General features: G+C 60.0%; 3 protein-coding genes across 4 annotated transcripts; 2 read left to right on the plus strand and 1 right to left on the minus strand.

Moving 5' to 3' along the window:
• Positions 1-372: 372 nt before the first annotated feature.
• Positions 373-4,635, minus strand: TMEM88B (transmembrane protein 88B). Its single transcript, XM_059686145.1, has 2 exons — positions 3,473-4,635; positions 373-1,888 (listed from the first exon to the last, which is right to left on the minus strand). Exons 1-2 carry the CDS (start codon positions 3,704-3,706, stop codon positions 1,628-1,630), a joined length of 495 nt encoding a protein of 164 aa, XP_059542128.1. The 5' UTR covers positions 3,707-4,635; the 3' UTR covers positions 373-1,627.
• A 3,153-nt stretch (positions 4,636-7,788) lies between these two features.
• Positions 7,789-10,750, plus strand: ANKRD65 (ankyrin repeat domain 65). The gene is made up of 4 exons (XM_059691560.1): positions 7,789-7,946; positions 8,084-8,304; positions 8,481-9,012; positions 9,925-10,750. Exons 1-4 carry the CDS (start codon positions 7,905-7,907, stop codon positions 10,357-10,359), a joined length of 1,230 nt encoding a protein of 409 aa, XP_059547543.1. The 5' UTR covers positions 7,789-7,904; the 3' UTR covers positions 10,360-10,750.
• A 3,541-nt stretch (positions 10,751-14,291) lies between these two features.
• Positions 14,292-18,391, plus strand: MRPL20 (mitochondrial ribosomal protein L20). Of its 2 annotated transcripts, XM_059691561.1 has the most exons (4): positions 14,292-14,446; positions 14,537-14,647; positions 16,097-16,174; positions 17,993-18,391. In XM_059691561.1, the coding sequence occupies exons 1-4, from the start codon at positions 14,360-14,362 to the stop codon at positions 18,164-18,166; spliced, it is 450 nt and encodes a 149-aa protein (XP_059547544.1). In that variant the 5' UTR covers positions 14,292-14,359; the 3' UTR covers positions 18,167-18,391. The 2 variants fall into 2 exon arrangements, with proteins under 2 accessions (XP_059547544.1, XP_059547545.1); XM_059691562.1 differs by lacking the exon at positions 16,097-16,174.
• Positions 18,392-20,183: the final 1,792 nt, after the last annotated feature.

Genomic DNA, 20,183 nt, shown 5'->3' on the forward strand with positions numbered 1-20,183 from the left:
CCGTGAACCAGGAGGTCACGGTTTGATTCCCCGGTCAGGGCACACGCCTGGGTTGTGGGCTCCATCCCCAGCGTGGGGCGTGCAGGAGGCGGCCGATCCATGATTCTCTCTCATCACTGATGTTTCTGTTTCTCTCTCTCCCTCTCCCTTTCTCTCTGAAATCAATAAAAAATATATTTTTTTAAAGTACAAGAGAACCCTAACTGGTGTGGCTCAGTGGATAGAGTGTCAGCCTGCGAACTGAAGGGTCCCAGGTTCAATTCTGGTTAAGGACACATGCCCGGGTTGTGGGCTCAATCCCCAGTGGGGGGGAGGGGGGGCGTGCAGGAGGCAGCCGATTGGCGACTCTCTCTCATCATTGATGTTTCTATCTCTCTCTCCCTCTCCCTTCCTCTCTGAAATCAATAATAAAAAGATATTTGAAAAAAAATACAAGCGAGATGAATTGACATCGAGGTCAGAGGAGAAGCTTTCCCCAAGGAGAACATGTACAGGGAGTGACAGGCAGAGCTCGTGGGATACCGGCTGAGAATTCTCCAGAACTAGGAAATATCTGATCCCCAGGCACGGGAAACACGTGTACGCCGGATAGGTCATCAAGAACAGAGCCGCAACTGGGAACAAGCTCAAAGCATAGGACAGAATGCAGCAGACCCTGGAGATCTTAACGTCACCCAGAGAGAACAGGCTGCGCCCTCACTGGGTGGGTGCCCATCTGAACGCCCACCCTGGAGTCATGGGCAGAGTGCTGCTGTTCCTCCAGGCGTTCCAGGAGGGACTGAACAAAAGAGTTTCAGGAAAGGAGGAAATGAAGGTGGTTCTAGGGATCAAAGGGAAAGAACTTCAAGGACACATTTATTGCCAGAAAACTACCACTTCAGTGAGCCTGCTCTGACGAATCATAAGGGCTGTCTCACTTTTCATATTTCAATTTTTCAAAAAAAGAATGTGTACCCTAGTTTGTATCAAGGGCCATGGCCAAGGGTCAGGGTCATGTATTAAAGAAACCATTCCAAATAAAGGACAAAGTGTAAAATAATAATAATAAAAGATGCTAACCCTGGGCACTGGCCGAGCTCTAACCCTGGTCTCAGTTTGAGCTCTAACCTGGGCACAGGCTGGGCCTTGCAGGCCCTGGCAGGGCTTGGCCATCGCTGACTCCTGGAAGCACGCGCTCTGCTCTGGTGGACCGTGGGGGTCCCACCTCCTCTGAAACTGGCGGGAGGCCCTGGCTGACCAGTCACGGGGCCACAGGGCCCGGCCAGGGCAGCCAGTAGCAGAAGCCAGGAGGCCGCCTTTCTCGAGCCCGGCCACGCGCCCCTCTCTGAGAGCCACCCCGCCTCCTCGAGGGGGCACAGCCTCTGCGGCAGGGGTGCCAGCGAGGGTGCCGGCGGCGGTGGGTGGGGAGAGCTGACCCCAGTCCCGGGGAGTCGAGTGCCATCTCGCGGCCGCTCGGAGCACCGCGCCGGAGCCCGAGGCAGGCAATGCCCGCAATTTCCCAGCCGGATCTGGGCGCAGACCACGCGCTCGCCGGCCTGGGGCCAACTGATGGAGGTCACGAAGGATGTGGAGGTTCGGGGGCCTCCCGGGATTTGGAGGTCTCGGGTCCTTTGGAGGGCCTCTGGGGTCACACCCAGGCGCAGAGCTGCTCCTCCCCTTCGGGGTGGCGTTCCTCCCGTTCCCCGTCGCTGGAGCCTGGATGGCGGCCCGGTCCGCGGGTCCAAATGGGGGGCGGCAGCAGCGGGCGGAGGCGCCGGGCCAAGCGGGCGCGGGCGGCCGAGGCGAGCACCAGCAGCAGAGGCAGCGAGAGGAAGCCCAGCACGATGAGCGTCGCGGAGCCGCGGTCCGTGAGCAGCGCGCGGCACGTGGGGCTGGGCGCCGGGTGGACCTGGGGGCGGGGCGGGAGGTCAGGAGGGGCGGGGCCCGGATGGGGGCTGGGCGGGGCCTGTATGGGGCGGGGAGGGGCGGGGCCAGGCAGCAAGGGGAGGGGCGGGTCTGGGTGGATGGGCGGGCCCTGGGTTGACTGGGCGGGGCCAGGCCGCAGGTGGACGGGGCGGGGCGGGGCCTGGATGGGGATGGGCGGGGCCAGGCAGCAGGTGGACGGGACGGGGCGGGGCCAGGATGGGGTGGGGCGGGGCCAGGCAGCAGGGGGAGGGGCGGGTCTGGGTGGATGGGCGGGCCCTGGGTTGACTGGGCGGGGCCAGGCCGCAGGTGGACGGGGCGGGGCGGGGCCTGGATGGGGATGGGCGGGGCCAGGCAGCAGGTGGACGGGGCGGGGCGGGGCCAGGATGGAGAGGGGCGGGGCCAGGCAGCAGGGGGAGGGGCTGGTCTGGGTGGGTGGGCGGGTCCTGGGTTGACTGGGCGGGGCCAGGCAGCAGGTGGACGGGACAGGATGGGACGGGGCGGGGCCTGGGGAGCATACTGCCAGGGGCGGGGCGGGGCGAGGGGCGGGGACCGAGGCCTAGTGGAGTCTGTGCTGAGGACCTGTCATTTCTCCATCAAGGAACAGAGATCAAGAACCCATTCACCAGCCGAGACCGGTTTGGCTCAGTGGATAGAGCATCGGCCTGCGGACTGAGGGGTCCCAGGTTCGATTCCGGTCAAGGGCATGTACCTGGGTTGCGGGCACATCCCCTGTGGGAGATGTGCAGGAGGCAGCTGATCGATGTTTCTCTCTCATCGATGTTTCTAACTATCTCTCTCTCCCTTCCTCTCTGTGAAAAATCAATAAAATATATTTAAAAAAAAAAAAAAAAAAAAAGAACCCATTCACCAGAGTCCACGCAGTAAACGGCCCGAGTAGCGATCTCTTGGGCGGAGGCTCAAAGAATTCCCCCCCTCCCGCTGTTGCCCGACCCCCGCTTCCCCAGCCCCCACACGCTGCTCCCCATGACCCTTCTCTCTGCTGGCACCTGACCAGGAGCCCCAGCCTGTGGGTGTCACAGCTGGTGCCACCTTCTCTTTAGCGACCCCCGTCCGGTCGCCCTCCCTTGCCTTAGGCCTATAGAAAGGGGGCACAGGGGCCCATCTGCCTACACCCTCCCTGCCCTGGACCAAGCCACAGCCCACTGCACATGGGGAATCCAGCCCAGGGCAGGAGGGTTCTGCCAGGGGCTGTGTGTGTGGCGGGGGAGGGGCTGTGGACTGGTGAAATCGGACATCATCTTCTCTTCCTGGAGCCCTCTCCTCCTCCCACCCTGCCCAGCTGCCCAGGCCCTGGTGGCCCCTGGTACAAGGCTGGGGGCCTCAGGGGAGGGAGAGAGCTGTCCCCATAGTGGGAACAAAGGCCCTTCTGCTGTGGCCAGTCGGGGAGGGGCTGGCAGGAGAAGGGCTCTCCGGGGAGGGGCACACATGTCTCTGGCGACAAGGGGGACGATTCACCCTCAGGCCCAGTGCCCTGAGCTTCCACCGGACCCCACTCCCGGGAGTCCCAGCCAGCGCCTCCCCTCCTCCCCCAGAGGGCCCGGCTCACCCTGGAGTGGCACAGGAATCCCAGGTAGATGATGGCGGCGGCCGGCATCAGCACCAGCAGGAACAGGGTCCCAGGCAGCAGCAGGTGGAGCAGGAGCCCAGCCAGCATCTGGCCGGGCAGCCCCAGGGCGGGTGGTCCAGCCCTGTGGTCCGGGCGCCTTCGGGGCAGCATGGGTGCCATGTCTGAAGGGCCCCCTCCCTCATCCTCCTCCGTCTCCCTCTCCTGCTCACTCATGCTCTCACAGGCAGCGGGCCTGGTGGGCTCCCAGCAGTGGTCAGACAGCAACTGAGACCCCGGGGTCAGCCCTGGGTCCTCAGGTCCGACCCCTTCTCAGACCTCGGCAACCAGAGACCCAACTGAGGCAGAACCTTGGGCCAGGAAGGTCCAGCCCTGACCAGCCGTCTCCAGGGCCGCACCACTGCCTCAGTTTCCCCACCGCCAGGCTGGGCCTCTCTCTGCCAGGCGCCTGCAGCTCCGGCCCTGGCCCGCCTCTGTGGCCAGCTCCTGTGTGCTGTGCTCTGCTCAGGACTTGCACAGCTGACCCTGTGGCCTGGCACTGGGGCCCTCCTCCCTTCTGGTCCCGCCCTCCCCTGCAGCCCCTCCCCCAATGACGTCATTTCATAGGTCTTGGCTATGATAACTGCCCCATGGGGGGGGGGGGCGGTCTCCAGGTACCTCACTTCTCGGCCCTGGCTCCTGCTGGTCCCTTCATTCCCAACCTGGCCCCTCTCAGCCTCAATAAACATGGAAGACGCTGGGTGCCTGCACCCTAGTCCCGTGAGAGGACGCGTGGGACCTTGAACACAGAGGCTCACGGTGACAGCAGCCACCACGGCACGTGTCCTCCTGCCGGAGTCCAGTCCCTCCAGGAAACTGGGATCACAGATTCCGTCCTTTCTTTATTTTTTTTTAATCCTGACCCGAGGATATTTTTCCATCGACTTTTAGGGAGAGTGGAAGAGAGAGGGAAAGACAGAGAGAAATATCGCTGCGAGAGAAACACATTGATTGGTTGCCTCCTGCACACACCGAGGCACCTGCCTTTGACCAGAATCAAACCCAGGCCCCGTCGGTCCGCAGGCCGATGCTCTATCCAAGGAGCCAAACCTGCTAGGGCTGGATTCCGTCATTTCAAGTGGAGAAGAAGCACCCCCTGCCCTCCCCCAAATCCCCAGTGAATGTCCCCAAACATCACTAACATACTGCCGGGAGCCGGTCCATCCTTGCTGTTTCAAGGGACCTGGCGTATATGCATACTGTTCTTAATATGTTTGCTCACCTTCTTGGCACTATGTGTTTTAACCAAGGTCACTTCTCTGAGAAAGGTTGTTTCCCCAGGTAGGGACTTTCCCCTGAAGTTAGGGAGGGAATAAAACCCCTTAACTAAGTGCCAGGCGGGTAATTAATCACTTTAACTACGAACAATCATGCTTAAGCTACATAATCTTTACTCCCTGGAATGGAGATAAGAAAGGCCCTAACCTTTGGAATAGAGATTGATAGGATTGGAATCAACTGGTATAAATACAGATGTAACAAGACAACAGGACACAGAACCTAGACACAGAACCTAGACACAGAACCTAGACACAGAACCTAGACACAGAACCTAGACAGAACCTACATAGAACCTAGAGACAGAAGAACTTCGCTGGAGAGAACATGGCAAAAGATCCTGGACAGGACCTGGCTACAGAACTTGGCTAGAGAACCTAGACAGAACCTGGCTGGAGTACCTGGAGAACCTGGCTGGAGAACCTAGTGAGAGAACCGAACCAGAACTTGGCTGGAGATCCTGGCTAGGCTGCTGATCAACTGAACGCTGCCTCTGTTTAATTCCTTCTTCGCCGACTCCGTCCACACCTTTGGGGACCCCTGGACCTGCTGGGGTTGGACCCCAGCAACATACTCCCACCGCCTCCCAGAACCCCAGGGTCCCCGCGCATAACCAGCAGACACCTAAGCCAGTGAGCAGGCTGTCTGAGCTGAACCGGAGGCCACAGGCATCGGGCGCCGACATCCCCTTTCCCGCCTCCGCAGCCACCTTGTCCTGCCAACTTTTCTGCTTTCCTGTGCCAGGCCTCCAGGCTCCCCATCTCCCTTCAGACGCCTTAGGGTGGGGAGGTGGCCGACCGTGGGGGCACCGTCGAGGAAGCGGGCTGCCTGCCACAGGCCCCGTCAGGACAACAGCAGCTCCCCAGAAGCTCATGCCACGCCCTGCCCCCAGGCACAAGCACGGCTCACACACTCAGGGTCTTACAGTAACTACCCATTTCGTCAGACAGTGACTGTGGGGTTAGAAATGCTGCAAATGGCCCTGGCCGGCCTTGCATGAACCCACAGAGGCCGTGGCGGAGCATGGGGAGGCTGCCAGGAGGCACTCCCAGGCTCCCCCGGCTCCAACCGGGTATGGGACGGCCCGCTGGGCCCCAGGCAGCAAGTAATGGACCCTCAACAACAGGGCGCACTCTCTCCGCTCCCTCCCCCTGGTGTGGCCCATGATCTGGCTCATTCTTTCTTTTTTAAAAATACCCCCCCCCCCCACGCACACACTGGGGATGTGCCCGCAACCAAGGTGCATGCCCCTGACCGGAACCGAACCCCAGACCCCTCAGTCCGCAGGCCGACGCTCTATCCACTGAGCCAAACCAGTCAGGGCTGGCCCGTTCTTTTTTTAAAAAATACTTTTTTTTTTTTTGCCCTAACTGGTTTGGCTGAGTGGATAGAGCGTCGGCCTGCGGACTCAAGGGTCCTAGGTTTGATTTCAGTCAAGGGCATGTACCTTGGTTGTGGGCACATCCCCAGTAGGGGGTGTGCAGGAGGCAGCTGATCGATGTTTCTCTTTCATCGATGTTTCTAACTCTCTATCCCTCTCCCTGATCGCTGGCCAGGCCTAGGGACCCTACCTGTGCACGAATTTCATGCACCGGGCCTCTAGTTTAAAATAAAAGATTCTTTCATGGAGTGATAAGTGCTCAGAAGAAAATAAAACAGGGTCAGATCCGGGGTGAGGCTGGCGGGCCCCTCTGGGGAGGTGACATCTGAGCAGAGTGACTAGGGATCATGGGGGAGGGGCCGTGTGGCTGGAGACCCACCCTGGGGACCCGGTACCTGCAAGGGCTGCTCTCTAGGGAGGTGGGGGAGGGGCAAGACTCTGTTGCTCCTCTTGGGGGTTGGGGGGCAGGACAGGGCCCACATGACACCTCAGCCCTGGGAGCCTGAGGGTGGGGGCCGGGGTGGGAGCAACAGCCCCAAAGCTGTGCTGCCTCCTGGTGGACAGTCACAGAGGCAGCTGGAGCACTTCCTTCTCCGTCAGGACCTTGCATAGGTGGCCTTCCCTGGATGGGAAGGCAGGGCCAGCCCCCACCGGCCCGCTCTGCCCTAGGGCACCAGAATCAAAGGGACCCATCCTGCTGGCCTCACTCAGGCCCCTTCCTGCAGCACCAGTTCCAGATGCTTCTAGTCCCCTGTCATAAAAATGCTCCCTTGCCCGGCCCATGTGGCTCAGTGATTGAGTGTCGACCTCTGAACCAGGAGGTCACGGTTCGATTTCTGGTCAGGGCACATGCCCAGGTTCAGGGCTCAGTCCCCAGTGTGGGGCGTGCAGGAGGCAGCCGATCCATGACTCTCTCTCATAATTGATGTTTCTCTCTCTCTCCTTTCCTCTCTGAAAGCAATAAAAATATAGTTTAAAAATGTGTGTATATATATATATATATATATATATATATATATTTTTTTTTTTTTTTTAAATGCTCCCATAGCCTGGCTCCCTCCCTCTCCTGCCCAGCAGTCTGCCGTCACAGCCTCCACTGACCTGCCTGCCTCCACATCTCCAGGCGATTCCTACCCCAGATGCCCTCACCCAGGTCGCCTGGCTTTGAAGGGTCCCACTTTGTCCTGTCCACCTCCTGGAATCAGGCAGGAGGCAAAGCTCCAGCCCAGAGGTGGGTGGTCTTGCTCAGCAGCACAGGAGGGGGTGAGGGGCAGGGCCTGAGGGAGGGGCCCAGGGGAAGGCATGTGGGTACCTGCGGGGGGGGGGGGGGGGGGGGGAGGCAAGTCCTGGCACATCAGAGGCTGTGCTCCTTGGAGGAGCTCAGTCCACGGGCATGCTCCTGCTTGCCTGGCCTTTGTCTGGGTCGGGGCGGGGGGGTGGGGGGGCACCGGCAGTTGGCAGTGGAGGAGGGTTTTGGGGGGGGGGCTGTGGCCACCAGGCAGGACCTCTCCTTAAGTTTCTGGATAAACAGTGTGGAGAGTGGCCCTTCACCGGGCCCAGAGGCAGCAGGAGGCAGCTCCCCCCTCTTCCCCCCCCCCCCCACAGCAACTGCAGCTCTAGCCTCCAGCCCTCCAGAGCCCACACCCCACCTTCACACCTTCAGGAGGAGTTTCTTGAGGGGCCCACTCCCCACGCTGTGGCTGGGCCAGGACCCGCATGGAGAGGCCCCCCGAGTCCCTGGACAAGCTCCCTCCGGGGGTAACTGAGAGCCAAGCCTAGCTGGTGGCCTGGTTCCCCGGGGAGAAGATAAGGGGGGGGGGCACGCTGGCCTGGGGACAGGTGGGCTGGGACTGGCTCAGCCTCCAGCGTCCACACAGGATTCCTTTCCTTCCCAGGTGAGTCCTGGGCGCTCAGAGCCTGGGCAGCAGGACCTCCCAGAGGCAAGAGCTGAGCAGGAACTCAGGTGGATAGAGCTGGGCTCAGAGGAGGCCCTGGGAACAGGGGCAGAGGGGCCCGGTGTCCCGCAGGCCCGGGGGCGCCTGCTGCAGGCTGCGTGGAGGGGTCACTTAGGCCTCGCAACCCAGCTGCTGCGGCAGGGGGCCAGCGTGGAGGAGAGGTGAGCCCCCGGAGCGCAGGGAGGGGTGCGGGCATCTGGCCAGGATGTAGGGGGTTCCCTCGTGGGTCCCTTCCCTGACCTGGGTGGGAGGGCAGGGCCCCCCCACCGGGCTGGGCAGGACGGGGTCTTGCTCCCCGGCCGCCCCACGCTCGCCCACGCAGCCCCCACGCCCACAGGGACAGCGCGGGGAGGACCCCGCTGCATCTGGCGGTGCTGCGCGGCCACGCGCCCCTGGTGCGGCTCCTGCTGCAGCGCGGGGCGCAGGTGGGGGCCGCCGACCTTGCGGGGCGCACGCCGCTGCACGAGGCCGCCTGGCGCGGGCGCTCGCGGGTGGCGGAGCTGCTGCTGCGGCGCGGGGCCCCGGCGGCGGCGCGTTCGGGGGCCGGGCTCACGCCGCTGCACGAGGCGGCCGCGCGGGGCCGCACGCTGCTGGCCGGGTTCCTGCTGGGCGCGCCGGGCCCGGGCGCCGAGGCGGCGGACGCGCGCGGCTGGACGGCGGCGCAGTGGGCGGCTGCGGGCGGGCGGCTGCCGGTGCTGGAGCTGCTGGCCTCGCGCGGCGCGGGCCTGGACGGCGCCCTGCTCGTGGCGGCCGCGGCCCGGCGGGCGGAGGCGCTGCGCCTGCTCCTGGCGGCGGGCGCGCACGTGGACGCCCGGGACGGCGCGGGGGCCACCGCGCTGAGCATCGCTGCGGGTTTGGGCCGCGGGCAGGTACGTGCCGGCCTCACCCGCGATGGACAGGGCCGGGCGGTGTGGGGAAGCGGCCTTCGCCCCAGGGGCTGGCTGTTCCATGCGCCCCGGGTGCGGGGGGTCGCGGAGGGAGTGGACGCCTGGGGCAGGGGGAGGCTTCAGGGCCGAGGATGGGGGAGGAGCCCGGAGGGTCTGGGGTCTGAGTGCAGCCTGGAGTTTGCTTCTGGTTTGTGACCACCTCAGGGAGGACTGGGGAGGACCCTGGCCGGGCGCCCCAACTTTATTCTAAACACGTTTTTATGGCCCCGGCCGGTGTGGCTCAGTGGATAGAGCGTGGGCCTGTGGACCATAGGGTCCTGGGTTCGATTCCGATCAAGAGCAGGTACCTTGGTTGCAGGCTCCCCCCCGGGCCTGGTCCCTGGTCAGGGCTCGTGCAGGAGGCAACCAATCGATGCATCGATGTTTCTGTCTTTCCCCCTGTCTTCCACTCTCTCTAAAAATTAATGGCAACATATCCTCGGGTGAGGATTTAAAAAAAAAGTATATGTATATATTTTATTGATTTCAGAGAAGAAGGGAGGGAGAGATAGAAACATCAATGATGAGAGAGAATCACTGATGGCCTGCCTCCTGCACGCCCCCCACTGGGGATCGAGCCCTCAACCCAGGCATTGAACCCTGACCTCCTGGTTCATAGGTCACTGTTCACCCACGGACCCATGGCGCTGGGCCAGGTGGCGAATGGTATCTAAGGACAGTGAGGGGGACACGTGTTAGTCCCCAAGCAGAGCCCTCCGGGCACCTACAGGGGCTGGCACACTTACCAGCTGGGAAGCAGGGCCAGGAAAGAGGCCGTGAGGCGACCCGGGCCAGGTGAGGTGGGGCCAGGCAAATGGCAGGGCGGCCCCTGCCTTGTCCTCCCTCCTCTTCCAGGATATGGAGACACTGCTTGACCACGGGGCGGATCCCAGCCTCAGGGACAGGCACGGACGCTCTGCACTCCACCGGGCTGCCGCTGGCGGGCTCCTGCCTGCCGTCCAGCTGCTGGCAGCCCGGGGAGCGGAGGTGGATGCTCGAGACGCACTGGGCCTCACACCCCTGCACCACGCAGCTCGGAGCGGCCATGTGGAAGTCGCCAGCCATCTCCTGGACAGGGGCGCACAGGTCAACGCTGCTGGCTGGCTCCACGCAACACCCCTGCACCTCGCTGTGGAGCGTGGCCACGGCCCCGCCGCGGAGCTTTTGCTGAGCCGAGGGGCCAGCCCTGCCCTGAGAACGCAGTGGGGCGAGGTGACCCAGGACCAAGTCGCCGAGGAGGGCGTGTCCCAGGCACCACCTCTCCTTTGCAGAGAGCAGAATGACTGCTAGGTCCGGCTGGTGTGGCTCAGTGGTTCAGCATCGACCAAGAACCAGGAGGACCCGGTTCGATTCCCGGTCAGGGCACATGCCCGGGCTTGGGGGCTTGATCCCCAGTGTGGGGTGTGCAGGAGGCAGCCGATCAGTGATTCTCTCTCATCACTGATATTTCTATCCCTCTCCCTCTCCTCTCCTCTCTGAAATCAATAAAAGTAGATTAAAAAAACAAGAATGACTGCCAGGGGCACACAGCTCGGGGGGCCTGAGCCGTACAGCCCAGGATGGGAGGCTCCTGGCTCCCACAGCCGTGGGAGTGTGCCAGGACCCCCTCTTCTGAGCTGAGACCTGCCTGGGTGGAGGGGAGGACAGACAGCAGTTCCTGGAACAGAAGCAGACAGTGGCTCTGGCCTGACCTGGGACTGCCCCACTGACTCCCGGGGGCGCATCGCCTCCGCAGTCCCAGCCTTCTCCACGTTCTCTGGTAGAGACACTGACTCATGGCCATAGATTTGACCACAGCCTGATGGCCTGCCCTTTGTCTGCCCACGGTGGGGGTGTCACCCTCAGCTCTCTCTGTCTCTGGGGGTGCTCTTACTGTGCTATCTTTGATTTGGCATTTGTGGATTTGCATCCATTCATGTCAGGGCTGAACCCCTGGCCACAGTGGTTTACAGCTCCCCTGCGATCCAGAGCCCACACACCCACTAATATTCCCCACCCCAGGTCACCTGGGCCAGGCACCAGACAGCTAGAGGTGGCCCCTATGCAGCAAGGCCCCCAGGGATGATCCAACAAGCCAGTCCCAAGAGGTTTCCCTCCCCTGTGTTGCCTTTCCTGCTGGAGCCCCAGTAAAGGCTCTAGCCTGAAGCCCCCCTTCCCCACTCCTGCCTCCTCACTGATACTGGTCTCCCTGTGGTGCAATGGGCCCTGGCATGTCCCCTCCACTCAGGACATCCTATCTAATAAAAGAGTAATGTGCAAATTGACCATCACTACAACACAAAATGGCTGCCCCCATGTGGTCAAAGATAGCCGCCACAAGATGGCCAGCAGGGGAGGGCAGTTAGGGGTGACCGGGCCGGCAGAGGAGGGCAGTTGGGGGCAACCAGGCCTGTAGGGGAGGACAGTTGGGGGGACCCAGGACTCCAGGGGAGGGCAGTTGGGGGGGACCAGGCCTGCAAGTGAGGGCAGTTGGGGGGGACCAAGCCTGCAAGGGAGGGCAGTTGGGGGCGACCAGGCCTGCAAGGGAGGGCAGTTGGGGGGGACCAAGCCTGCAAGGGAGGGCAGTTGGGGGCGACCAGGCCTGCAAGGGAGGGCAGTTGGGGGGGACCAGGCCTGCAAGGGAGGGCAGTTGGAGGCAATCGGGCCAGCAGGGGAACAGTTGGGCGTCCATCAGGCTGGTAGGGGAGTAGTTAGGGGGTAATCAGGCTGGCAGGCAGAAGCGGTTAGGGGCAATCAAGCAAGCAGGCAGGGGAGTGGTTGGGAGCCAGCAGTCCTGGATTGTAAGAGGGAAGTCCGACTGCCTGTTTGCTGGGATCGGGCCTAAACGGTCAGTTGGACATCCCTCAAGGGGTCCCAAATTGGAGAGGGTGCAAACTGGACTGAGGGACACAGCCCCCCTACCCCCGTGCATGAATTTCATGCACTGGGCCTCTAGTGTAAGTAATAAAAATCTCTCCCTGTTGCCACTCAGCCATCTCCATAAATGAAACCCCACCCCCCACCCCAAACAGTTGAAACAGACAGCTGTCTCCGACTGTCCACCCCTGTACTCTAATAAAAGTCATTGCCTTTATTCAAAGCAGTTGAGCTTCAATCCAGGAACCAAGAAGTCGCCAGTTCAATTCCCAATTAGGGCACATGCCCAGATTTCAGGTTCAACTAATCAATGATTTTCATCATTGATGTTTCTCTCTCTCTCTCTCCCCGTCTCCCTTCCTCTCTGAAATCGATAAAAAAATATTTTTTAAAAAGGAAAGAAATGGAGCAAAATGTAAGCAGTTGGTGCATTTGGGGAGAATGTATTATAGAATTCCTTCAGGTAGTGTTGCAACTTTCCTAGAATTTAAAATTACATCCAATGAAAACATTATAAAGAAACTAGAGACCCAGTGCACAAAAATTTGTGCATTTGGGGGCAGTCCTTCAGCCTGGCCTGTGCCCTCTCGCAGTCTGGGACCCCTCGGGGGATAACCACCTGCTGGCTTAGGTCCGCTCCCCAGGAGATCAGGCCTAAGCTGGCAGTCAGACATCCCTCTGGCAGCCCGGGAGCCCTCAGGGGATGTCTACTTGCCAGCGGGGAGCAGGCCTAAGCTGCAGTCGGACATCCTTAGCGCTGCTGAAGAGGCAGGAGAGGCTCTCACCATCACCGCTGTACTGGCAGCCGTCAGCCTGGCTTGTGGCAGAGCAGAGCTCCCCCTGTGGGAGTGCACTGACCACCAGGGGGCAGCTCCTGCATCGAGCATCTGCCTCCTGGTGGTCAATGTGTGTCATAGTGATCAGTCATTTCCAGTCGTTCTGCTGTTAGGGTCAATTTGCATATTACCCTTTTATTATGTAGGATTATTACAGGCCTGGTGCATGGGTGGGGGCCAGCTGTTTTGCCCTGAAGGGTGTCCCAGATCAGGGTGGGGGTCCCACTAGGGTACCTGGCCAGCCTGGGTGAAGGGCTGATGGCTGTTTGCACACTGGCCACAGCCCCTTCAGGGTTGGGGTCCCCACTGGGGCGCCTGGCCAGCCTGGGTGAGGGGCTGAGGGCCATTTGCAGGCTGGCCAAGCCCCCCAGAGGGGTCCCTCACTCCATGAGGTTGTGGCCAGCCTGGGTGAGGAGCTGATGGCTGTTTGCAGGCTGGCCTCAACCCCCAGCTATCCAAGCTCCCAGTGGAGGCTGGGTGGAAGCAGGTATCTGGGATTTATTTGTCTTCTATAATTGAAACTTTGTTGCCTTGAGCTGAGTCCACAGCAGGCCAGGGCAGGCGGGAAGCTTGGCTTCCTCCATCACCGGGGCAACCAAGCCTCCTCCTTGCTCCAGCTCCATGGCTACCTGTCACCATCTTGGTTGGGTTAATTTGCATATGGCCGCTCTGATTGGCTGGTGGGCATGGCTTGGGGCATATTGGAGGTGCAGTCAATTTGCATGTTTCTCTTTTGTTAGATTAGATTGCACTTACTCTTTTGCCCCCTATTTTTTCTGGTAAAATACTCAGAACGCAAAGTTTACCAGTTTAAGCATTTCAAAGGGTCCAATGTTGTGGCATTTAGGACTTTCACAGTTTATGCACCCACCCCCACTACCCAGTGGCAGAACGTGTCATCACTCCAAAGGAAACCCTGTCCCTGGCTGCCACTCCCTGTGCACGCCCCGTCCCCGTGGGTGGATGTCCCTGGACCCACCCGTTCTGGGTATTCATGGGACGAAACCAAACAACACGTGGCCTTGGTGCCCTGCAGATTCCCGCCCGTGGCCGGGGCTCCTGGGCCTGCACCGGCCCTTCAACCTCCGCAGGGCACACGGCAGCCCCGCTCGTGGCGGATGGTCTAATATAGTGGTTCTCAACCTTCTGGCCCTTTAAATATAGTTCCTCATGTTGTGACCCAACCATAAAATTATCTTCGTTGCTACTTCATAACTGTCATGTTGCTCCTGTTATGAATCCTCATGTAAATATCTGATATGCAGGATGGTCTTAGGCGACCCCTGAGAAAGGGTCATTCCACCGCCAAAGGGGTCGCGACCCACAGGTTGAGAACCGCTGGTAGACTCTTGCTTCTCCACGGCCCCCACCGCGGGAGTCCACGCCCACACCCAGTCGCGGGGGAGGAAGGGGAGGGAGACCCCAGGAGGCTGCGCGCGCACCGGGGGCCCGCCGCACCGAGCATGCGCACGAATGCGGGGCGGCGGTAGGGCCGGGGAGCATGCACGGTGCCCCGGAAGTGTCCGGCGGGCCGCTGACCCGGAAGCACTCGGCAGCGCGGCGCGGGCGTCTTTCAGCGGGGACGCCTGCTGGGCACCATGGTCTTCCTCACCACGCAGCTCTGGCTGCGGAGCCGCGTCACCGACCGCTACTGGCGGGTGCAGGAGGTGCTGAAGCACGCGCGGGTGAGTTGGCCGCGCCCGCCCCGCGCCCCAGCGCGCCCGGGAGCCCGCGGACCCCGCCGGTAACCCTCCTCTCCCGTTTTTTTGACCCAGCACTTCCGGGGGAGGAAGAACCGCTGCTACCGGCTGGCCGTCCGGGCAGTGATCAGAGCGTTTGTGAAATGCACGAAAGCCCGGAGACGGAAGAGGGGCATCCTGAGGACGGTGAGCCGGGGGCCCGGCGTCCATCGCGGCTCGGGCGCCGTGTCCCCGCGGGCAGAGGGCCTGGCCCCCGCCCTCCCCTCCCGCGGGACCGACGGCGGCTGCGGCCAGACCCCGTCCCCCTGCCGCTGAGGCGGAAACCTCAGCACCGTTCTCCAGGCCGTTGTTTCTCTCGTTCTCACGCCTCTCACCCCAAACCCCGCGGGACCCGGTGGCCAGGGTCCCCGCTCCGCCCAACCCGCCCCCTGTGTCCGCTTCTCAGCTCCCCTCCACCTGAAGCCCGCGGGCCTTCCCGTCCCACCCCACTCGTTAGGAAGGCGAACCCAGCCGACGGGGTCCCTGTGGCCCGGCCCCTGCTCCCTCCGCCCCCGCCCTCCCTCCCGTACAGCGGCAGCGTCCGGTGGGAACTTGGTGGAAGCGTCGGGCCTCAGGCGCCGCGTGCACCTGCAGCAGCAGCACTGGAGGTGGCCCGTCCGGCCGTCCGTCCGTCCTAACAAGCCCGGGGCAGTTCTGCTGCACAGACTTGGGCACCACTGAGCTGGGAAGAAAGGGCCCGCGCCTTCACACCGGCTAAAGCAGGGGGCCTCACACTTTTTAAACAGGGGCCAGCTCACTGTCCCTCAGACCGTTGGAGGGCCGGACTATAGTTTTAAAAAAAACTATGAGCAAATTCCTCTGCACACGGCACATATCTTATTTTGAAGTAAAAAAACAAAACGGGAACAAATACAACCTTTGTATTTGCGTGTGGCCCGCGGGCCGTGGTTTGAGGACCCCTGGAGTAAAGGGGTGGCCTGAGAGAGCCTCCCCTTCCGTTTGACGGCACAGATCCACTCAGGAGCGTTTCCTCACTGGCTCCCCCCCCCCCCCCCCCCCAGCTTCCACCACCTGCCCTGGGGCACCCTGCAGCTCCTTGCCAGCCCGGCCCTCCTTCCCTGCGGCCCTGCTCTGCCCTCCACCTGTTCTCCCTGGGTCGCGCCCATACTCTGAGCCCGGACTGCTAGCTTCATTCAGCTGTGTTCTCGGTGCCTGAGCGTGGGTTTGAATCAACCCCGCTGCACCCCTTCCCTGCTGGCTGAGACAGAAGCTGGCGTTGGGGGAAGAGCACCAGCTTAGATCGCTGCTGGTGGTGCTGCAGCCTGTGTGCCTGAACGGGGACACTGCCCCCCGTGCACTGTTACAGCAGCAGTTCGTGCAGAACCTCTGCTGGGAGGTGCGGCGCAACGTACAATTAGTTATTTTTTGTTGTTAATTCTCACCCTCGGATGTTTTTCCGTTGATTTTCAGGGGGGGGGGGTGCAGGGAGACAGAAACATCTGCGACCTAGGTACTTGCCCTTCACTGGAATCAAACCCGGGGCCCTTCAGTCTGCAGGCCAACGCTCTATCCACTGAGCCACACCAACTAGGGCTACAGTTGGTTCTTAAGCATCTCAATGTTTTCTTATTTCAGCTCTGGATTAATCGAATCACAGCTGCCTCCCAGGAGCACGGCCTGCATTACCCAGCGTTCGTTGGCAATTTAATTAAGGTATGGTTGAGGACGTGGTCCTGTTGCGATGGGGAATGTCTGCGGAAACCGGTCCAGCTGGCGTGACCCCACAGCCCGGCAGCGCAGTATTAGCACCTGAACGCTGGTTCGTTATCTGGGTGGAGTCCTGTCGGTTCAGGGACTCCCCATGTTAGCTTTGCCCTCGTCCTGCTGGTGGTAGAATTGGAAATAGGCCAGACACAAATACCTATTTCTCCATCCAGGAAAAAGGGCAGAAACACTTGGCTTTAACTTTAAAGTTTAATTTCGCAGTGTTTTGCTCTGATGAGGCAGCAGAGAGAGTTGAAACTCATCCTGTATAATAAAAGCTTAATATGCTAAGTGTCCAGTCGTCCAGTCACCAAAGTGTAACATGCTAATGATATGCTAAGGCTGTTCAACCGCTTGCTATGACGAGCACTGACCTCCAGGGGGCAGACGCTCCAACCGGTGGGTTAGCTTGCTGCTGGCGTCCAGCTAATTGGGACTGGGCGAGGCGGGCTGGACACGCCCTGGCTGGCCGTCCTCCCCTGTCCCTCCCTGGCTCCCGTCGTGTACCGGGGGGCCCCTCGGCCTGGCCTGTGTCACCTCATAATTTGGGAACCCTGGCGGGGGGGGGGGGGATGTCGGAGAGCCGGTTTCAGCCTGATCCCGCAGGCCACTAGTACTGTCTGGAGGGAAAGTGTCTTGAAGGGGGTAAAGTGTCACAAAACCTTGGTAATTGTTCTGTTTGGTGTTTATGCTATTTTCTGAGGGGTTGGGTGTTGTGCTTCTATCTTGTACCAGTTTCTGTCTTTGGTACTTTTTTTAAAGCTTTTTATTACTTTACTTTGGTTAATCCTCACCTGAGGGTATTTTTTCTATTAAAAAAAAATAGTATTGATTTCAGAGAGGAAGGGAGAGGGAGAGATAGATAGAAACATCAATGATGAGAATCATTGATTGGCAGCCTTCTGCACGTCCCCTACTGAGGATTGAGCCCACCACCCAGGCACATGCCCTGACCAGGAATCAAACTGGCAACCTTTTGGTGCATGGAACCACACTCGCCCCCTCCCCCCACCCCCGCTTATTGATTTGTGAGAAAGACAGAGAGGGAGAGGGAGAGAGAGGCCTACATGTGAAAGTGGACCATTGATTGGCAGCCCTCTGCCTGCCCCCTACTGGGGATCCAGCCCACCACTTAGGGCTGTGAAGGGACCAGGAATCAGACTGGCAACCTTTCGGTGCACGGCACAGGACGATGCCCAGCCAACTAAGCCACACCAGCCGGGGCTCAGTTTTCTGAAGTCGCCTGCAGGTTGACTTGACCGGCGACTTGGTTTGGCTGTCCGGTGGGAATTGGGAATGCCAGTGTGGGCCCCTGCTTCCTCTCTTTGTGTCATTTCATCGTTTGTAAATGGGAGTTGTCATTTCCTCTTCTGAACTGACGTCAGGGCTGACCCCAGGCCCACAGTCGTCGCCTGTCTGGGTGATGATCACTGACCCTAAACAGGATCCTTGGTTTTCTGGCGTCAGGACTGGATGCCAGCCTCCTCTCCATCACCTCCTGCAGGGAAGCTCTCCCTTCCTTGTCCACATTCGTCCTCCAGTGTCCTGCTTGGAGGAATTTCCCTCTCCCCCTCCCTCTCCTCCTCCCCCTCTCTCGCCTCCCCAAACACAGTGTCCTTTGAAGGCAGAGCCTGCCCTGCAGCCGAGCAGGACACGCTCCTAGGAGTGGATCCAGCTCACTCGCTGGGACTAGGAGCTCAGCACACGCTCTTCTGCTGCAGAGAAACGCATTTCTGATGCTGAAACCGGCTCTGCTTCTCTTCACAGTGCCAGGTGGAGCTCAACAGGAAAATGCTGGCCGATCTGGCCATCTACGAACCAAAGACTTTTAAATCCTTGGCTGCTTTGGCCAAAAGGAGGCGAGAGGAAGGATTTGCCGCCGCCTTAGGTGACGGGAAGGAGCCTGAAGGCATATTTTCCAGAGTGGTACAGTACCACTGAGGGGCCTTCTGCAGCAGCCTCTGCAGCGGCGTCGTAGGAAAAGCGTTCCCCATGACCGTCGTGAAAACGGGCGAGAATCCTCGGCCAGGAACGTGTTAGGTTTGACTGCAGTTGTGTTACCTGACATTTCAGTCAAGGAAAGGCCTGTCTGTCCTCCTTGGGACAGACCAGCGGCCGCTTGTAGATTGTGTCAATAAAGCTTGTGTGCTGGTCAGCGTTTTGACTGTGTCCTCTGGCATCAAGCAGGCACCTCTGTGCTCTCCCTCCATGTGGTGGGAGAGGCTGCCAGGGTGAGGGGTCAGTTAAGCATCTGCCTGCCTCTGGGAACCTTGGATCCTCTCCTGAAAGTGAGGTGTTTGCACCAGGACTCTGAAGTCTGACCCTGGTGCCCATCCAGCACACAGGCCCCAGCCCGCTGACTACCTATGCTTGCCTTCGCCCTCTATCCTTCCTTCCTGCCTTCCCAGCACGGACCCTGTGCCAGCCTGTTTCCTGCTGTCTCCCTTGTTCCCCAGGCCAGGAGGGGCAGCAGGCAAGGGGGCTCTTCTGGCCCCACTCACCTTAGCCCCCAAGGATGGGTGATCACCTGGGAAGACCTCTCCCCCAAATACGCCACTTGAGTCCAGAGGCAAGCCCAGGAATAAGTTCTCAGCGTGCTCACCCCACTGATACTTCACAGCAGCTGTGCCAGCCCTGGCCCGCTCCCCCATCATCCCGTACACCATCCTATGGGAGATGTAGGGTGTGCTCCCGCCTGCTCAGGGCCAGGCCTTCGCCTTCTGGGGAGCTGGCTCCAGGCTCAGCCTCAGCCGCTCTGTACTGAGACCACTCCACTTCTGGGGCATGTTCTGCCTCAGCCCACTCTGGTCTCCACCTCTGGCCTGTTTGCATTGACCCCAATGCTCTCATCGAAGCCATCGTCTGGAACCCTATCCAATGATACTGTCAGCCCTGGACCCCAGAGGACCATGCACTCCCCTTCCCTCACTCCCCTCCAGGGCTCTGCCGGCCCAAAGCAGCATTCACTGCTTGCTGGTCACTCCTGCATTTTCCCCCCACTTTTTTTTTAAATCCTCATCCAAGAAGTGACATATATTTTCCATGGATCGGTTGGCTCCTCGCTCCGACAGAGGCAGGGATTGAACCTGCAACTGAGAATCAAACCCTTGACCCTTTGGTCTATGGGCTGATGCTCTAACCACTGAACTAAAATGGCAGGGCTGTCTTCACTTTTTTTTTTTTTTAATAAATTTTATTGATTTTTTACAGAGAGGAAGGGAGAGAGATAGAGAGTTAGAAACATCGATCAGACGCCTCCTGCACATCTACTGGGGATGTGCCTGCAACCCAGGCACATGCCCTTGACCAGAATTGAACCTGGGACCTTTCAGTCCACAGGCCGATGCTCTATCTGCTGATCCAAACTGGTTTCGGCACTCTTTTTTTTTAAATATATTTTGATTTTTTACAGAGAGGAAGGGAGAGGGATAGAGAGTTAGAAACATCGATGGGAAACATCAATCAGCTGCCTCCTGCACACCCCCTACTGGGGATGTGCCCGCAACCAAGGTACATGCCCTTGACCGGAATCGAACCTGGGACCCTTGAGTCCGCAGGCTGATGCTCTAACCACTGAGCCAAACCGGCTAGGGCCTTTTTTTTGATATTTACCTTTTTTTAATCTATACTAATAAAAGCACAATATGCTAATTAGGGCAGATGTCTTCTGGGCGTCCATCTGGAAGTCCATCCAGACAAAGCCACAGCGGCTGTGAGGCCCAGCCGCTGTGAGGGCGGGGCTCAGGTCTTGCAGCTGCTGCAGCCAGTAGTGGCAGCAGCAGCAGTGGGGTGATGGGATTTGGTGTGGTGTGAGCACAAAGCACTGCTGTGGAGGAGCTGCCTTTATCCCATGGGGAGCGGGCCTAAGCCGTCAGTAGGACATCCCCCCAACAGCTCCCGGACTGTGAGAGCGGGCAAGCCGGGCTGAGAGACACCCTCCCCCCATGCATGGATTTTT

The sequence above is a fragment of the Myotis daubentonii genome, chromosome 3 (genome assembly GCF_963259705.1).
Source record: "Myotis daubentonii chromosome 3, mMyoDau2.1, whole genome shotgun sequence".
Taxonomy (NCBI): Eukaryota; Metazoa; Chordata; class Mammalia; order Chiroptera; family Vespertilionidae; genus Myotis; species Myotis daubentonii.